This window comes from Cherax quadricarinatus, chromosome 96 (genome assembly GCF_038502225.1).
Source record: "Cherax quadricarinatus isolate ZL_2023a chromosome 96, ASM3850222v1, whole genome shotgun sequence".
NCBI lineage: Eukaryota > Metazoa > Arthropoda > Malacostraca > Decapoda > Parastacidae > Cherax > Cherax quadricarinatus.
Window position 1 is genome coordinate 6,381,966 of NC_091387.1, and position 21,506 is coordinate 6,403,471.

Consider the following 21,506-nt stretch of genomic DNA (forward strand, 5'->3'; position numbering starts at 1 on the left):
TAGCCCACCTAGTGGGTATTTAGCCCACCTAGTGGGTATTTAGCCCACTTAGTGGGTATTTAGCCCACGTAGTGGGTATTTAGCCCACCCAGTTGGTATTTAGCCCACCTAGTGGGTATTTAGCCCACCTAGTGGGTATTTAGCCCACTTTGTGGGTATTTAGCCCACCTAGTGGGTATTTAGCCCACCCAGTTGGTATTTAGCCCACCTAGTGGGTATTTAGCCCACCTAGTGGGTATTTAGCCCACCTAGTGGGTATTTAGCCCACCCAGTGGGTATTTAGCCCACCCAGTGGGTATTTAGCCCACCTAGTGGGTATTTAGCCCACCTAGTGGGTATTTAGCCCACCTAGTGGGTATTTAGCCCACCTAGTGGGTATTTAGCCCACCCAGTGGGTATTTAGCCCACCTAGTGGGTATTTAGCCCACCCAGTGGGTATTTAGCCCACCCAGTGGGTATTTAGCCCACCTAGTGGGTATCTAGCCCACCTAGTGGGTATTTAGCCCACCTAGTGGGTATTTAGCCCACCCAGTGGGTATTTAGCCCACCTAGTGGGTATTTAGCCCACCCAGTGGGTATTTAGCCCACCCAGTGGGTATTTAGCCCACCTAGTGGGTATTTAGCCCACCCAGTGGGTATTTAGCCCACCTAGTGGGTATTTAGCCCACCCAGTGGGTATTTAGCCCACCTAGTTAGTTTCTTGCCCACCCGGTGGGTCGCTGGCATCACCTCTGCATTATAATCAAGGTATAAACTGGCTTCCAGTCCTGAAGACGGGGAGACGCGCCCCCCTCCTCCCCACCTGTCTTGTGTACTGGTGGGGGGGAAGGGGTCAACACCCCCACCTGTGTAGTGAGGGGGAGATAAATACAAGTTGGGGAGACTAAGACAAAACAACAAGAAGCCATACTGGTATACTGCATTATGTCTCCTCCAGCCGTCTCCTTCAGCCGTCTCCACCAGCCGTCTCCTTCAGCCGTCTCCTCCAGCCTCCTCCTCCAGCCCTCTTCTCCAGCCTCCTCCTCCTCCTCCAGCCTTTTCCTCCAGCCTCATCTTCCAACCTCCTCCTTTTCTAGCCTCCTCCTCCAGCCGCCTCCAGCCGCCTCATCCTCCAGCCTCCTCATCTTTGTCCATTCCTCCTCCTACATCCTCCCTCTCTCTTCCATTCCCCTCTCATGTAACTCTGCTTATACCGTCACAACACTCACATTACCCTAGTAACTGTACGACTGCTGGAAGGTAACTTTGTAGTTACTTTCCAGCAGTGTAGTAACACTGTGTGGGTGTTCCCACAGTGTAACTATCATACAGAACAGTGTAGTAACACACTGTGGGTGTTCCCACAATGTAACTATCATACAGAACAGTGTAGTAACACACTGTGGGTGTTCCCACAGTGTAACTACCATACAGAACAGTGTAGTAACACAGTGTGGGTGTTCCCACAATGTAACTATCATACAGAACAGTGTAGTAACACAGTGTGGGTGTTCCCACAATGTAACTATCATATAGAACAGTGTAGTAACACACTGTGGGTGTTCCCACAATGTAACTATCATATAGAACAGTGTAGTAACACAGTGTGGGTGTTCCCACAATGTAACTATCATACAGAACAGTGTAGCAACACAGTGTGGGTGTTCCCACAATGTAACTATCATACAGAACAGTGTAGCAACACACTGTGGGTGTTCCCACAATGTAACTATCATATAGAACAGTGTAGTAACACAGTGTGGGTGTTCCCACAATGTAACTATCATACAGAACAGTGTAGTAACACACTGTGGGTGTTCCCACAGTGTAACTATCATACAGAACAGTAGTAACACACTGTGGGTGTTCCCACAATGTAACTATCATATAGAACAGTGTAGTAACACAGTGTGGGTGTTCCCACAGTGTAACTATCATATAGAACAGTGTAGTAACACAGTGTGGGTGTTCCCACAATGTAACTATCATACAGAACAGTGTAGCAACACAGTGTGGGTGTTCCCACAATGTAACTATCATACAGAACAGTGTAGCAACACACTGTGGGTGTTCCCACAATGTAACTATCATATAGAACAGTGTAGTAACACAGTGTGGGTGTTCCCACAATGTAACTATCATACAGAACAGTGTAGTAACACACTGTGGGTGTTCCCACAGTGTAACTATCATACAGAACAGTAGTAACACACTGTGGGTGTTCCCACAATGTAACTATCATATAGAACAGTGTAGTAACACAGTGTGGGTGTTCCCACAATGTAACTATCATATAGAACAGTGTAGTAACACAGTGTGGGTGTTCCCACAGTGTAACTATCATATAGAACAGTGTAGTAACACAGTGTGGGTGTTCCCACAGTGTAACTATCATATAGAACAGTGTAGTAACACAGTGTGGGTGTTCCCACAATGTAACTATCATATAGAACAGTGTAGTAACAGTGTGGGTGTTCCCACGGTGTAATTATCGTACAGGACAGTGTAGTAACACACTGTGGGTGTTCCCACAATGTAACTATCATATAGAACAGTGTAGTAACACAGTGTGGGTGTTCCCACAATGTAACTATCATACAGAACAGTAGTAACACACTGTGGGTGTTCCCACAATGTAACTATCATATAGAACAGTGTAGTAACACAGTGTGGGTGTTCCAACAGCGTAACTACCATATAGAACAGTGTAGTAACACACTGTGGGTGTTCCCACAGTGTAACTACCATACAGAACAGTGTAGTAACACACTGTGGGTGTTCCCACAGTGTAACTACCATACAGAACAGTGTAGTAACACACTGTGGGTGTTCCCACAGTGTAACTACCATACAGAACAGTGTAGTAACACAGTGTGGGTGTTCCCACAATGTAACTATCATACAGAACACTGTAGTAACACACTGTGGGTGTTCCCACACCCTGAAGACACCTCGTATCGACCAGTGAAGAGTCAGAGCCACGAGCTATGACTCGACCCCTTATACCACAATACGGCGAGTACAGAGGAAGGTGAAAGCTAATCCAGGTTGATCTGAGATTATTGCAGCTCCTATTCCCAGGATCAAGAACTTTTTGTACTTACCATGAGTGGTGGTCATGGGGGTCGATCCGGATGGCATCCATTAGAGTTTTCTCAGCAAGGCGTTCCCTCCCTAGATAGTGGTATACCACGCCCTGTACAAGATAGAAAACATCTATCAATACCTGTCTATTGTATCTATTCTCCAATAGACAGGATAGCTATATGTAGTAAACATATATTAGTACGTGTATATTGCATCAATTCGTCAATAGACTTGTTAAATAACTGTCTATCACATCTATCAATAACGAAAGAATGCGTTAAGCCTATCAGTAATAACGAAATAAACTATTTAAACCCACCAAAATAAACCACAAGGGAAAATAACGACGTTAAACCAGCACAATTACGTTAAACCCACTAAGACAATCATGTTAAACCCCAAAACCACATTAAACCATTACAATCCCATTAAACCCACTAACACAACCCCGTTAAATCCACCAACACAACCCCGTTAAACCCACCAACAAACACCTTAAACCCACCCACCAACATTAAACCCACACGCCAACACATTAAACCTACCACCAACACATTAAATCCACCCACCAACACATAAAACCCGCCAACAAACACCTTAAACCCACCACCAACACATTAAACCCACCACCAACACATTAAACCCACCACCAACACATTTAACCCACCCACCAACACATTAAACCCACCCACCAACATTAAACCCACCACCAACACATTAAACCCACCACCAACATATTTAACCCACCCACCAACACATTAAACCCACCCACCAACATTAAACCCACCACCAACACATTAAACCCACCACCAACACATTAAACCCACCACCAACATATTTAACCCACCCACCAACACATTAAACCCACCCACCAACATTAAACCCACCACCAACACATTAAACCCACCACCAACATATTTAACCCACCCACCAACACATTAAACCCACCCACCAACATTAAACCCACCACCAACACATTAAACCCACCACCAACACATTAAACCCACCCACCAACAAACATTTATTACGGTGGAAAGAGTCGAACCGTGGGACCGGGAATCAGCAGGTCCACTGCTGTACCACTGTGCTAGGTGGCTCACACAGGTGGTGAGGGGTCACCAGCTGTGACCTGCTGACCCCAATTGTGACCTGCTGATCCCAGCTGTGACCTGCTGACCCCAGCTGTGACCTGCCCTGCCACACTGTGGCAGGTGGTGGTGCCTGGTGGTGCCTGGTGGTACCTGGTGATGCCTGATGGTACTTGGTGGTGCCTTGTGGTACCTGGTGGTGCCTTGTGGTGCATGATGGTACTTGGTGGTGCCTGATGGTGCCTTGTGGTACCTGGTGATGCCTTGTGGTGCATAATGGTACTTGGTGGTGCCTTGTGGTACCTCGTGATGTCTTGTGGTGCCTGGCGGCGCCTTGTGGTGTCTGGTGATGCCTTGTGGTGCCTGTTGGTACCTCGTGATGTCTTGTGGTGCCTGGTGGTGCCTGGTGATGCCTTGTGGTGCCTCGTGATGCCTGGTGGTACTTGGTGATGTCTTGTGGTGCCTGGTGGTGCCCGGTGATGCCACAGTGTGAGGGGTAGGGAGAGGGGAGTGGGTGAGGTGGCTGCGTGTAAGAAGGATATACATTACGTGCAAGGTGAGGGAAGGTATCACGCACCACCACCAGTACCATCACCAGGAGCACCAGCACCACCAGTACCATCACCAGGAGCACCAACACCAGTACCATCACCAGGAGCACCAGCACCACCAGTACCATCACAAGGAGCACCAGCACCACCAGTACCATCACCAGGAGCACCACCAGTACCATCACCAGGAGCACCAGCACCACCAGTACCATCACCAGGAGCACCAGCACCACCAGTACCATCACCAGGAGCACCAACACCAGTACCATCACCAGGAGCACCAGCACCACCAGTACCATCACAAGGAGCACCAGCACCACCAGTACCATCACCAGGAGCACCACCAGTACCATCACAAGGAGCACCAGCACCACCAGTACCATCACCAGGAGCACCAGTACCATCACCAGGAGCACTAGCACCACCAGTACCATCACCAGGAGCACCAGTACCATCACCAGGAGCACCAGCACCACCAGTACCATCACAAGGAGCACCAGCACCACCAGTACCATCACCAGGAGCACCACCAGTACCATCACAAGGAGCACCAGCACCACCAGTACCATCACCAGGAGCACCACCAGTACCATCACCAGGAGCACTAGCACCACCAGTACCATCACCAGGAGCACCAGCACCACCAGTACCATCACCAGGAGCACCAGCACCACCAGTACCATCACAAGGAGCACCAGCACCACCAGTACCATCACCAGGAGCACCAGCACCACCAGTACCATCACCAGGAGCACCAGCACCACCAGTACCATCACCAGGAGCACCAGCACCACCAGGAGCACCAGCACCACCAGTACCATCACCAGGAGCACCAGCACCACCAGTACCATCACCAGGAGCACCAGCACCACCAGTACCATCATCAGGAGCACCACCAGTACCATCACCGGGAGCACCAGCACCACCAGTACCATCACCAGGAGCACCAGCACCACCAGGAGCACCAGCACCACCAGTACCATCACCAGGAGCACCATCACCAGGAGCACCAGCACCACCAGTACCATCACCAGGAGCACCAGCACCACCAGTACCATCACCAGGAGCACCATCACCAGGAGCACCAGCACCACCAGTACCATCACCAGGAGCACCAGCACCACCAGTACCATCACCAGGAGCACCAGCACCACCAGTACCATCACCAGGAGCACCAGCACCATCACCAGGAGCACCAGCACCACCAGTACCATCACCAGGAGCACCAGCACCACCAGTACCATCACCAGGAGCACCAACACCACCAGTACCATCACCAGGAGCACCAGTACCATCACCAGGAGCACCAGCACCACCAGTACCCTCACCAGGAGCACCAGTACCATCACCAGGAGCACCAGCACCACCAGTACCATCATCAGGAGCACCACCACCACCAGTACCATCACCAGGAGCACCAGCACCACCAGTACCATCACCAGGAGCACCAGTACCATCACCAGGAGCACCAGCACCACCAGTACCATCACCAGGAGCACCAGCACCACCAGTACCATCACCAGGAGCACCAGTACCATCACCAGGAGCACCAGCACCACCAGTACCATCACCAGGAGCACCAGCACAACCAGTACCATCACCAGGAGCACCAGTACCATCACCAGGAGCACTAGCACCACCAGTACCATCACCAGGAGCACCAGCACCAGCACCACCAGTACCATCATCAGGAGCACCAGCACCACCAGTACCATCACCAGGAGCACCAGCACCACCAGTACCATCACCAGGAGCACCAGCACCACAAGTACCATCACCAGGAGCACCAGCACCACCAGTACCATCACCAGCACCACCATCACCAGGAGCACCAGCACCACCAGTACCATCACCAGGAGCACCAGCACCACCAGTACCATCACCAGGAGCACCAGTACCATCACCAGGAGCACCAGCACCACCAGTACCATCACCAGGAGCACCAGCACCACCAGTACCATCACCAGGAGCACCAGCACCACCAGTACCATCACCAGGAGCACCAGCACCACCAGTACCATCACCAGGAGCACCAGTACCATCACCAGGAGCACCAGCACCACCAGTACCATCACCAGGAGCACCAGCACCACAAGTACCATCACCAGGAGCACCAGCACCACCAGTACCATCACCAGGAGCACCAGTACCATCACCAGGAGCACTAGCACCACCAGTACCATCACCAGGAGCACCAGCACCACCAGTACCATCACCAGGAGCACCAGCACCACCAGTACCATCACCAGGAGCACCAGCACCACCAGTACCATCACCAGGAGCACCAGCACCACCAGTACCATCACCAGGAGCACCAGCACCATCACCAGGAGCACCAGCACCACCAGTACCATCACCAGGAGCACCAGCACCACCAGTACCATCACCAGGAGCACCAGCACCACCAGTACCATCACCAGGAGCACCAGCACCATCACCAGGAGCACCAGCACCACCAGTACCATCACCAGGAGCACCAGCACCACCAGTACCATCACCAGGAGCACCAGCACCACCAGTACCATCACCAGGATCACCAGCACCACCAGTACCATCACCAGGAGCACCAGCACCACCAGTACCATCACCAGGAGCACCAGCACCACCAGTACCATCACCAGGAGCACCAGCACCACCAGTACCATCACCAGGAGAACCAGCACCACCAGTACCATCACCAGGAGCACCAGCACCACAAGTACCATCACCAGGAGCACCAGCACCACCAGTACCATCACCAGGAGCACCAGCACCACCAGTACCATCACCAGGAGCACCAGTACCATCACCAGGAGCACCAGCACCACCAGTACCATCACCAGGAGCACCAGCACCACCAGTACCATCACCAGGAGCACCAGCACCACCAGTACCATCACCAGGAGCACCAGCACCACCAGTACCATCACCAGGAGCACCAGCACCATCACCAGGAGCACCAGCACCACCAGTACCATCACCAGGAGCACCAGCACCACCAGTACCATCACCAGGAGCACCAGCACCACCAGTACCATCACCAGGAGCACCAGCACCACCAGTACCATCACCAGGAGCACCAGCACCACCAGTACCATCACCAGGAGCACCAGCACCACCAGTACCATCACCAGGAGCACCAGTACCATCACCAGGAGCACCAGTACCATCACCAGGAGCACCAGCACCACCAGTACCATCACCAGGAGCACCAGCACCATCACCAGGAGCACCAGCACCACCAGTACCATCACCAGGAGCACCAGCACCACCAGTACCATCACCAGGAGCACCAGCACCACCAGTACCATCACCAGGAGCACCAGCACCACCAGTACCATCACCAGGAGCACCAGCACCACCAGTACCATCACCAGGAGCACCAGTACCATCACCAGGAACACCAGTACCATCACCAGGAGCACCAGTACCATCACCAGGAGCACCAGTACCATCACCAGGAGCACCAGCACCACCAGTACCATCACCAGGAGCACCAGCACCACCAGTACCATCACCAGGAGCACCAGCACCACCAGTACCATCACCAGGAGCACCAGTACCATCACCAGGAGCACCAGTACCATCACCAGGAGCACCAGTACCATCACCAGGAGCACCAGCACCACCAGTACCATCACCAGGAGCACCAGTACCATCACCAGGAGCACCAGCACCACCAGTACCATCACCAGGAGCACCAGCACCACCAGTACCATCACCAGGAGCACCAGTACCATCACCAGGAGCACCAGCACCACCAGTACCATCACCAGGAGCACCAGCACCACCAGTACCATCACCAGGAGCACCAGCACCACCAGTACCATCACCAGGAGCACCAGCACCACCAGTACCATCACCAGGAGCACCAGCACCACCAGTACCATCACCAGGAGCACCAGTACCATCACCAGGAGCACCAGCACCACCAGTACCATCACCAGGAGCACCAGCACCACCAGTACCATCACCAGGAGCACCAGCACCACCAGTACCATCACCAGGAGCACCAGTACCATCACCACTCAAACGGGTGATCACTGTTGCCAACGGGTGATCTTTGTTTGAACTTATGACCGTTATTATCTGTTTTAATTATCGAACTTGTAGTGTGTTAGGTTTAGGTTTCGCTGATAAACCACAATCTACCAAAATAAACCAGTGTTTAGTGAGGGGGCAGTGACAAACCAATAAAACGTGTAAAAGCTGACAGTCTCAGTCATAAACCAATAAAACATGTGTTAAGGCTGACAGTCTCATAAACCAATAAAACATGTGTTAAGGCTGACAGTCTCATAAACCAATAAAACATGTGTTAAGACTGACAGTCTCATAAACCAATAAAACATGTGTTAAGGCTGACAGTCTCATAAACCAATAAAACATGTGTTAAGACTGACAGTCTCATAAACCAATAAAACATGTGTTAAGGCTGACAGTCTCATAAACCAATAAAACATGTGTTAAGACTGACAGTCTCATAAACCAATAAAACATGTGTTAAGACTGACAGTCTCATAAACCAATAAAACATGTGTTAAGACTGACAGTCTCGTAAACCAATAAAACATGTGTTAAGACTGACAGTCTCATAAACCGATAAAACATGTGTTAAGACTGACAGTCTCATAAACCGATAAAACATGAGTTAAGACTGACAGTCTCATAAACCGATAAAACATGTGTTAAGACTGACAGTCTCATAAACCGATAAAACATGTGTTAAGACTGACAGTCTCATAAACCGATAAAACATGTGTTAAGACTGACAGTCTCATAAACCGATAAAACATGTGTTAAGACTGATAGTCTCATAAACCAATAAAACACATGTTAAGACTGATAGTCTCATAAACCAATAAAACATGTGTTAAGACTGATAGTCTCATAAACCAATAAAACATGTGTTAAGGCTGATAGTCTCATAAACCAATAAAACATGTGTTAAGACTGATAGTCTCATAAACCAATAAAACATGTGTTAAGACTGACAGTCTCATAAACCAATAAAACACGTTAAGGCTGACAGTCTCATAAACCAATAAAACATGTGTTAAGACTGACAGTCTCATAAACCAATAAAACATGTTAAGGCTGACAGTCTCATAAACCAATAAAACATGTGTTAAGGCTGACAGTCTCATAAACCAATAAAACATGTGTTAAGGCTGACAGTCTCATAAACCAATAAAACATGTGTTAAGGCTGACAGTCTCATTAACCAATAAAACATGTGTTAAGGCTGACAGTCTCATAAACCAATAAAACATGTTAAGGCTGACAGACTCATAAACCAATAAAACATGTGTTAAGGCTGACAGTCTCATTAACCAATAAAACATGTGTTAAGGCTGACAGTCTCATAAACCAATAAAACATGTTAAGGCTGACAGTCTCATAAACCAATAAAACATGTTAAGGCTGACAGTCTCATAAACCAGTAAAACATGTGTTAAGACTGACAGTCTCATTAACCAATAAAACATGTGTTAAGACTGACAGTCTCATAAACCAATAAAACATGTGTTAAGACTGACAGTCTCATAAACCAATAAAACATGTTAAGGCTGACAGTCTCATAAACCAATAAAACATGTGTTAAGGCTGACAGTCTCATAAACCAATAAAACATGTGTTAAGACTGATAGTCTCATAAACCAATAAAACATATGTTAAGACTGATAGTCTCATAAACCAATAAAACATGTGTTAAGGCTGATAGTCTCATAAACCAATAAAACATGTGTTAAGACTGACAGTCTCATAAACCAATAAAACATGTGTTAAGGCTGACAGTCTCATAAACCAATAAAACATGTTAAGGCTGACAGTCTCATAAACCAATAAAACATGTTAAGGCTGACAGTCTCATAAACAAATAAAACATGTTAAGGCTGACAGTCTCATAAACCAATAAAACATGTGTTCAGGCTGACAGTCTCATAAACCAATAAAACATGTGTTAAGACTGACAGTCTCATAAACCAATAAAACATGTTAAGGCTGACAGTCTCATAAACCAATAAAACATGTGTTAAGGCTGACAGTCTCATAAACCAATAAAACATGTGTTAAGGCTGACAGTCTCATAAACCAATAAAACATGTTAAGGCTGACAGTCTCATAAACCAATAAAACATGTTAAGGCTGACAGTCTCATAAACCAATAAAACATGTTAAGGCTGAGTCTCATAAACCAATAAAACATGTGTTAAGGCTGACAGTCTCATAAACCAATAAAACATGTTAAGGCTGACAGTCTCATAAACCAATAAAACATGTTAAGGCTGACAGTCTCATAAACCAATAAAACATGTTAAGGCTGACAGTCTCATAAACCAGTAAAACATGTGTTAAGACTGACAGTCTCATTAACCAATAAAACATGTGTTAAGACTGACAGTCTCATAAACCAATAAAACATGTTAAGGCTGACAGTCTCATAAACCAGTAAAACATGTGTTAAGACTGACAGTCTCATTAACCAATAAAACATGTGTTAAGACTGACAGTCTCATAAACCAATAAAACATGTTAAGGCTGACAGTCTCATAAACCAATAAAACATGTGTTAAGGCTGACAGTCTCATAAACCAATAAAACATGTGTTAAGGCTGACAGTCTCATAAACCAATAAAACATGTGTTAAGGCTGACAGTCTCATAAACCAAGAAAACATGTGTTAAGGCTGACAGTCTCATAAACCAATAAAACATGTTAAGGCTGACAGTCTCATAAACCAATAAAACATGTTAAGGCTGACAGTCTCATAAACCAGTAAAACATGTGTTAAGACTGACAGTCTCATTAACCAATAAAACATGTGTTAAGACTGACAGTCTCATAAACCAATAAAACATGTTAAGGCTGACAGTCTCATAAACCAATAAAACATGTGTTAAGACTGACAGTCTCATAAACCAATAAAACATGTTAAGGCTGACAGTCTCATAAACCAATAAAACATGTGTTAAGGCTGACAGTCTCATAAACCAATAAAACATGTGTTAAGGCTGACAGTCTCATAAACCAATAAAACATGTTAAGGCTGACAGTCTCATAAACCAATAAAACATGTGTTAAGACTGACAGTCTCATAAACCAATAAAACATGTTAAGGCTGACAGTCTCATAAACCAATAAAACATGTGTTAAGGCTGACAGTCTCATTAACCAATAAAACATGTGTTAAGGCTGACAGTCTCATAAACCAATAAAACATGTTAAGGCTGAGTCTCATAAACCAATAAAACATGTGTTAAGGCTGACAGTCTCATAAACCAATAAAACATGTGTTAAGACTGACAGTCTCATAAACCAATAAAACATGTGTTAAGACTGACAGTCTCATAAACCAATAAAACATGTGTTAAGACTGACAGTCTCGTAAACCAATAAAACATGTGTTAAGACTGACAGTCTCGTAAACCAATAAAACATGTGTTAAGGCTGACAGTCTTGTAAACCAATAAACATGTGTTAAGACTGACAGTCTCGTAAACCAATAAAACATGTGTTAAGGCTGACAGTCTCATAAACCAATAAAACATGTGTTAAGACTGACAGTCTCATAAACCAATAAAACATGTGTTAAGGCTGACAGTCTTATTAACCAATAAAACATGTGTTAAGGCTGACAGTCTCATAAACCAATAAAACATGTGTTAAGACTGACAGTCTCGTAAACCAATAAAACATGTGTTAAGGCTGACAGTCTCGTAAACCAATAAAACATGTGTTAAGACTGACAGTCTCGTAAACCAATAAAACATGTGTTAAGGCTGACAGTCTCGTAAACCAATAAAACACAGTTGTTTAGCGAGACTGACAGAAATATCTTACTAGCGTAATTATCTTAAAATTAAACACCTGTTGAAATGTGTGGAAATAAATCTTGAGATCTTGTGTCAGAGGTCAAGACGTGCGTCAAGACGTGCGTCAAGACGTGCGTGTCGACCTCCCCCCCACGATTGATTCTCTCTCGCATACCTGTGATATACCTGTAATTGCAACCTTCGATGCTCTCACAGTCTGGTCCTGGACCAGGCTTGTCTGGTGCTTGCCTGGTCCTGGACCAGGCTTACTTGGTCCTGGCCCAGGCTTGTCTAGTGCTTGCCTGGTCCTGGACCAGGCTTACTTGGTCCTGGCCCAGGCTTGTCTGGTGCTTGCCTGGTCCTGGACCAGGCTTGCTTGGTCCTGGACCAGGCTTGTCTAGTGCTTGCCTGGTCCTGGACCAGGCTTACTTGGTCCTGGCCCAGGCTTGTCTGGTGCTTGCCTGGTCCTGGACGAGGCTTACTTGGTCCTGGCCCAGGCTTGTCTAGTGCTTGCCTGGTCCTGGACCAGGCTTACTTGGTCCTGGCCCAGGCTTGTCTGGTGCTTGCCTGGTCCTGGACCAGGCTTACTTGGTCCTGGCCCAGGCTTGTCTGGTGCTTGCCTGGTCCTGGACCAGGCTTGCTTGGTCCTGGACCAGGCTTGTCTAGTGCTTGCCTGGTCCTGGACCAGGCTTACTTGGTCCTGGCCCAGGCTTGTCTGGTGCTTGCCTGGTCCTGGACCAGGCTTACTTGGTCCTGGCCCAGGCTTGTCTAGTGCTTGCCTGGTCCTGGACCAGGATTGTCTGGTGCTTGCCTGGTCAACCAGGCTGTTACGTGGGGAAGATACTTGTCCAGTTTCTTCTTGAAGACTTGTACACTTGTTCCAGCAGTGTTTCTTCTTGAAGACTTGTACACTTGTTCCAGCAGTGTTTCTTCTTGAAGACTTGTACACTTGTTCCAGCAGTGTTTCTTCTTGAAGACTTGTACACTTGTTCCAGCAGTGTTTCTTCTTGAAGACTTGTACACTTGTTCCAGCAGTGTTTCTTCTTGAAGACTTGTACACTTGTTCCAGCAGTGTTTCTTCTTGAAGACTTGTACACTTGTTCCAGCAGTGTTTCTTCTTGAAGACTTGTACACTTGTTCCAGCAGTGTTTCTTCTTGAAGACTTGTACACTTGTTCCAGCAGTGTTTCTTCTTGAAGACTTGTACACTTGTTCCAGCAGTGTTTCTTCTTGAAGACTTGTACACTTGTTCCAACAGTGTTTCTTCTTGAAGACTTGTACACTTGTTCCAGCAGTGTTTCTTCTTGAAGACTTGTACACTTGTTCCAGCAGTGTTTCTTCTTGAAGACTTGTACTCTTGTTCCAGCAGTGTTTCTTCTTGAAGACTTGTACACTTGTTCCAGCAGTGTTTCTTCTTGAAGACTTGTACACTTGTTCCAGCAGTGTTTCTTCTTGAAGACTTGTACACTTGTTCCAGCAGTGTTTCTTCTTGAAGACTTGTACACTTGTTCCAGCAGTGTTTCTTCTTGAAGACTTGTACACTTGTTCCAGCAGTGTTTCTTCTTGAAGACTTGTACACTTGTTCCAGCAGTGTTTCTTCTTGAAGACTTGTACACTTGTTCCAGCAGTGTTTTTGATGGTAGCAGGTTGAGGAGTCAAGGCCCACAGATGTTGATACAGTGTTCATTTATAGTGCCCACGGTGCACCTGTTTTTAACTGCGTCCATTATGGCAGTGTGTAGACTCGGTACCTGACCCTCCAGCATCCTTCCCGGTGCACATTAAGACTTTCTCCGACTCCAGGAAGTATATTTCAAGTACTCTGAGGTATTTCCAGTAATTTAAACGCTTTATTGGCTCTTTGGGGGCCATAAATTATTTCTGTACATGTTCCAGCTCTGATATCTCTCCTGCCCTGAACGAGGCAGTTAACACTGAACAATATTCTAAATGAGAGACCACAAATAATTTCAAAAGTGTTAGAGATGTGGGTGTGGGAGTAATACAAGCTTATAAATGAAACACTTACACCGTGTGTGATCAATACTGCACACACACATGGGGTGTGTGCACGCTTAAACTCTTGTCCAGGTACATGTGTGTATGTACTCACCTAATTGTGGTTGCGGAAGTTGAGTCATAGCTCCTGTCCCCTGCCTCTTCACTGGTTGCTACTGGGTCCTCTCTCTCCCTGCTCCATGAGCTTTATCGTACCTTTTCTTAAAGCTATGTATGGAACCTGCCTCCACTACATCACTCTCCAGATTGTTCCACTTCCTGACAACTCTGACTGAAGAAATACTTCCTAACATCCCTGTGAGACATCTGAGTCTTCAGCTTCCAGTTGTGTCCCCCTGTTGCTGTGTCCCCTTGTTGCTGTGTCCCCTTGTTGCTGTGTCCTCTTGTTGTTGTGTCCTCTTGTTGCTGTGTCCCCTTGCTGCTGTGTCCTCTTGTTGTTGTGTCCTCTTGTTGCTGTGTCCCCTTGCTGCTGTGTCCTCTTGTTGCTGTGTCCTCGTGTTGCTGTGTCCTCGTGTTGCTGTGTCCCCTTGTTGCTGTGTCCTCGTGTTGCTGTGTCCCCTTGTTGCTGTGTCCTCGTGTTGCTGTGTCCTCGTGTTGCTGTGTCCTCGTGTTGCTGTGTCCTCGTGTTACTGTGCCACATCTCTGAAACATTCTATCCCTATCCTTTCAGTATTTTATAAGTCGTTATCATGTCGTCCCTGTCCATCCTGTCTTCCAGTGTCATCAGGTTGAGTTCCCTTAACCTCTCCTCATAGGACATGCCCCTTAGCTCCGGGACTAGTCTTGTTGCAGACCTTTGCACTTTCTCTAATTTCTTGACGTGTTTGACCAGGTGTGGGTTCCATACTGGTGCTGCATACTCCAGTATGGGCCTGATGTACACGGTGTACAGAGTCTTGAATGACGCCTTACTTAGATGTCGAAACGCTATTCTTAGGTTTGTCAGGCGCCCATATGCTGCAGCAGTTATTTGGTTGATGTGCACCTCAGGAGATGTGCTCGGTGTTACACTCACCTTAAGATTCTTTTCCTTGAGTGAGTTTTGTAGCCTTTGACCTCCTAGGCTGTACTCTGCATGATATTAAGACACATGTGCAACATCTGGGTATCTTTATTGTAGACGTTTCGCCATCCAGTGGCTTTATCAATACAAATTCTAGGACATAACTTGAAGACAGTAGAACTATATACAGAAGATGAGGTAATCAGTCCCTCAACCTAGGAGTAGGAGCGAAGAGCACCATAGTCGTGGAGATTCTGAAGCAGAAGAAAGGATCCTGGCGCTTATACTATAGTAACGTCAGGTGTAGCAGACGAGGGCATATTCACTGGTAGGCGGGATTCCCCAGTGGAAGTAGGTCCTTCCCAAAGAGATGGGTTAGTTGTAGTAGTAGTTGTCGTAGTCGTGAAGGTTAAGTACATGTCCTCAGAATTAAGATTGCATGATGTTGCAGTGTCTGACAAGTTGTGTACGAATGGTATATAATACCGACAAGATGAGATTAAGACACATGTGCAACTTCTGGGTATCTTTATTGTAGACGTTTCGCCATCCAGTGGCTTTATCAATACAAATTCTAGGACATAACTTGAAGATAGTAGAACTATATACAGAAGATGAGGTAATCAGTCCCTCAACCTAGGAGTAGGTGCGAAGAGCACCATAGTCGTGGAGATTCTGAAATATCATCTTGTCGGTATTATATACCATTCGTACACAGCATGTAGTCTGCATCTTCTTTGTCCTTCCCCAAATTTCATGACTTTGCACTTGGTGGGGTTAAACTCCAGGAGGATTTTGTTGGACCAGTCTTGCAACCCATCCAGATCTCCTTATAGACTTACCTGATCCTCATCCACTAGTTTTCTCCTCAATATCGTCATATCGTCAGTGAACAGGGACACCTCTGAATCTGTTCCTTCTGTCATGTCATTCACATATACTAGAAACAGCACCGGTCCTAGGACTGACCCTTGTGGAACCCCACTTGAATCATGCACCCACTCTGACACCTAGTTACGTACCAACACACGCTGTTTCCTTCCTGTCAGGTATCCTCTGATCCATTGCAGTACTTTCCCCTCCTATTCCTGTCTGCTCCTCTAGCTTTTTAACCAGTCTCTTGTGTGTTACTGTACTGAAAGCCTTCTTACAGTCCAAGAAGATGCGGTCTACCCATCCCCCTCTCTCCTGTCTTACATTTGTTACTTTATCGTATAACTCCAGTAGGTTTGTGATGCAGGTTTTCCCTTCCCTGAAGCCGTGCTGGCTGTCATGTATAAGCTTGTTCCTTCCTAGGTACTCTACCACTCTTCTGATAATATTCTCCATAGTTTTGTATACATGTTAGTGACACTGGTCTGTGGTTTAGTGCAGCCTGTCTGTCTCTTTAAAAATTGGGACTACGTTTACTGTTTTCCACATCTCATGCAGTGCATCTGCTCCCTCTCTCAGGACCCATGGAGAGATGTTATCTGGGCCCACCACTTTTAAAGTATCTGGTTTACCTAGTAGTTTCTTCAACTCCTCCATGGTTGTGTGTAGCGTGTCCAGAACTTACTGCACTGTACTCCCTAGGTTTGCTGGAAGTCTGTCTCCGCTGTGAATACCTCCTTGAATCTTGAGCTGAACTCCTCGCATGTTTCCTGGTCGCTCTCTCTTAACTCCCCTCCTTAATTCCTCATCCTGATCATCTGGTCCTTGACTATTGTTTTCCTTCTAATATGTTTGTGTGACAACTTTGGGTCAGATTTGGCTTTTGACGCTATGTCGATCTTGTATTGATGCTTGGCCTCTCTCTCCTTATCCATGCATATTCATTTCTGACTCTTTGGTTAAACTCCCTGTTTTCCTGAGTCCTGTGCCCTCTATCTATATTTTTTCTATACTCTAGCACACCTGACTTTGGCATCTCCACACCTCTGGGTAAACTATGGTCTCACTCTGGTCTTTTAATTATTTCTGTTGCCCCTTGGCATGAACTTTTCCTCTACCTGCCTGCACTCTATGGTCATGTGTTCCATCCTTTTGTTTACTGTCTTCTCCTCTAGCTCTCTTACCCACTGTACCTCATGTACGAACTGCCTCATATGTGTAGTCCCTTTTTTTTTAAGTTTGGTTTCTCCAGTCCTTCTCATGCTGCTTCATTCTTTATTAAATGTGTGTTTTTGAAACTCGGGACTACATGATCGGTAACACCGAGGGGCATTTTGTGTGTGATTTCTCCTATGTTTGAACTGTTCAAGGTGTATACGAGGTCCAGCCTTACTGGTTCGTCTCCTCTCTGGGTGTGTCCCTAACATGTTAGTACATGCTTTCCATCACTGCCTCCAGCATCTTTGCTCTCCATGTCTCCGGTCCCCCATGTGGCTCCAGATTTTCCCAGCCTGTCTCCCTGTGGTTGAAATCCCCCCCCCCCCCCCATGAGTAACTTTGCCCTCTTCATGTGGGCCCTTCTGGCCACCTTGGCTAGTGTGGCCACCATCATTCTGTTGCTCTCATCATATTCCTGTCTTGGTCTTCTGCTGTTCAGTGCTGGATTGTACATCACTGCTATCATCACTTTTGGACCCCCAGTTAGAAGTGCTCCTACTGTGTAGTCATCCGCTTCACCTCTGACTAGTCCTCCTATCTTCTTAAAACTCTATTGGTCTTTGATGAGCAGTGCCATTCCTGTTTCCCCTGTTTTTACTCAGGATCTGATATCCAGATGGGAAGATCACATCTGTTATCACCCCCATAAGCTATCTCTCTGTGAGTGCTATGATGTCCAGGGATGCCTCAGTGATTATTTCCTACCACTCCTCACTCATGTGTGTGTTTCTGGGAAGTATCTTATCCACTGCTTGGTCTCAAACAAAGCCTCCTAGGTTGGACAGGCTTGATCTTAGACCAGGCCTAGTCCAACAACCCAGCCAGAGTGCAAAACATTTAACATGTTCCCACTTGAGTAGCATTTGAAAGAACAGTAGTACCTTCCCAGCTGGTTGCTACCTACCAACCCACACAGGTAAGTACTAGATTTCAAACAGTTGTCGATGCTGGCGGCCTGGTGGTTAACGCTCTCGCTTCACACGGTGAGGGCCTGGGTTCGATTCCCAGCCAGAGTAGAAACATTGGACGTGTTTCTTTCCACCTGTTGTCTATGTTCCCCATCAGTAAAATGGGTACCTGGGTGTTAGTGGACTGGTGTGGGACGCATCCTGGGACACTGACCTAAGGAGGCCTGGTCACAGACCGGGCCGCGGGGGCATTGACCCCCGGAACTTTCTCCAGGTAAACTCTCTCCAGGTATGCGTGGAAGAATCTGCCGAGTAAGGTAATAGAGGCTAAAACCTCTGGTAGCTTTAAAGAGAGATTGAACAAATAATAATAATATCTTTATTTCTCCTCCATGGGGAAGTGGAACAGAATTCTTCCTCCGTAAGCCATGCGTGTCATAAGAGGCGACTAAAATGCCAGGAGCAAGGGGCTAGTAACCCTTTCTCCTCTATATATTACTAAATATAAAAGGAGAAACTTTCGTTTTTCCTTTTGGGCCACCCTGCCTCAGTGGGATACTACCGGTGTGTTGAAAGAAAGATCTTTATTTCTACCAGTACATATACAAGGTATACAAGTACATGTACAAGGTATACCAGTACATATACAAGGTATACAAGTACATGTACAAGGTATACAGACCATAGCTGACATCAGTGACATACTACTATATAGAAAGCACCTTGTTATGCTCAGCATTTTCTACAAATTAGGTCAGTTTTCCCAGGATGCGACCCACACCAGTCCACTAAAATTCGGGTACCTATTTTACTGAGTGGGAAGGGTTGGGCTTGATTAATAACTGAGGTACTGTAGCTAGTTCCTGTGCAGTTTGGAACAAGGCTGGATAAATGGGTGGGTGGGAATGGCTGGTTTTGAGGACCTGCCTTGTATGGGCCAGTAGGCCTCCTGCAGTGTTCCTCCTTTATGCTCTTATGTTGACCCACAGTTCCTGCCTTCACTCAAATAAATCTCACATAACATCACACAATACATAACATCACACAATGCCCACATCACATAACATCACACAATACCCACATCATCTTCACACAATACCCACATCATCTTCACACAATACCCACATCATCTTCACACAATACCCACATCATCTTCACACAATACCCACATCATCTTCACACAATACCCACATCATCTTCACACAATACCCACATCATCACACAATACCCACATAACATCACACAATACCCACATAACATCACACAATACCCACATAACATCACACAATACCCACATAACATCACACAACACCCACATAACATCACACAACACCCACATAACATCACACAACACCCACATAACATCACACAATACTCACATAACATCACACAATACTCACATAACATCACACAACTCTTGCATGACAGGACGAAGGCATTTCAGTGCAAAACAAGTATTGACGTGACGCTGACATGACTCTCACGTTTAAACTCCATCACGCAACAATCCACATAATTCTAAAAAACCACAATTACCCAAAATAAAAATTCACACATGACGTGAATAACTTTACAAAGCACCACAAGATTTTAGACCGTCTAAAACTAATTCTAATTTAAAACCAGATTTTTCTAAACCCAAAATATGGCAGAGAGGATTTTGAGGTCATTTTTACACTGTTCAATCATGCGAATGTTACAATAATGTTAATCAAGTAACTCTCTTAAATAAAATTATTATTATTATTATTATTATTATTATTATTATTATTATTATACAGGGTTATCTGTGAGCATTTTTGGGGTGTCTTGCACAAAGCTTGGTCCCAGACCAGGTCTGCTAGGTTGGAAAGGCTTGGTCACAGACCAAGTCTACAAGGTTGGAAAGGCTTGGTTACAGACCAGGTCTACAAGGATGGAAAGGCTTGGTCACAGACCAGGTCTACAAGGATGGAAAGGCTTGGTCACAGTGTCAGCATAGTTGCTGATCCCTGTATTCCCAGTATTATATAGCATAGCAGTAGCATCATCCATGTGCTTTAGACACGAGACCCCTCGTAGGCCTGTGGCTTTGTGTGACGTCACGGGATGCACACGAGGAGGCTCATCCCTCTGTCCCGGCCTCACTCGGCGGCAGACCATCCAGTCATAGGCAGGCAAGGCACTGGGCTCCTCATCTCGGTCTGACAATATAGCTACTATCCTACAAGTGTGTCTACTTTCAACCTGCGATATCTCCAATTAAGAACCCTTACGATAAATGACACACTCTAGCTCTTGACCCCCTATCCTCAAGCCAGCTACTCTACCAGCTTCTACATTATTCACTGGTCAGTCTCTTTGTATTAGTGTTTCCTGCTTTTTTGCATCACTCACGAGGGGTTGACCCGAGTTTGCAAAATAAGCCAGTTTCCAGTCTGTGGTGGGGGAGTCAGAATTACCAGTGCCTGACCGCTTGGGTACGCTACTGGAGAATGCATTGGCTTGTAAGGACTTAATGCGTACATCATACTCTGCAGCAGTATGACAGATTTCTGATCCAAGCTGGTAACCCCAGAATGGAACGATTAAGTCATCTATTTGGGCATGCCATCGGTACGGGTCGAGCACAATGCGTAAGTCTCGCATGGAAGCAAATCCCAGAAGAAGGTCACCAGGGAAAGTAATCTGGTCGACAACAAGAAAAGCAGCAGTAAAGTCTCTGCCTTGGATAGTAAAGGTGAGTGAAGTCTGACCTCGGACTCGCAGAAGAGAACCAGCTACTCCCCTAAGGGAGGTTGCAGTAGTTGGCTCAACGAGGAGGATACGTCGTAACCGCTTCTCTTTAAACAAGCTAGACCTAATGATATTAACTTGCGCACCAGAGTCCATGAACACATGAACGGGCGCATTATGGACAGAAGCTTGTACTAATGGACCAATCGTTGCATTAGAAGTTATATGCAAACAGGAAGGTGAGTTGTCATCGGAGAAAGCATTTTCTAC

At 46.5% G+C, this 21,506-nt stretch overlaps 1 protein-coding gene across 7 annotated transcripts in view; it reads right to left on the reverse strand.

The window, feature by feature from the left end:
• Positions 1-21,506, reverse strand: part of LOC128701757 (tetratricopeptide repeat protein 7B-like) — a 207,695-nt gene that overhangs the window by 27,301 nt on the left and 158,888 nt on the right. For all 7 annotated transcript variants that reach the window (XM_070105056.1, XM_070105051.1, XM_070105052.1 and 4 more), the window contains one exon: positions 3,084-3,175. In XM_070105056.1, coding sequence (XP_069961157.1) covers positions 3,084-3,175 — 92 coding nt within the window. The remainder of the gene's footprint in view (positions 1-3,083; positions 3,176-21,506) is intronic.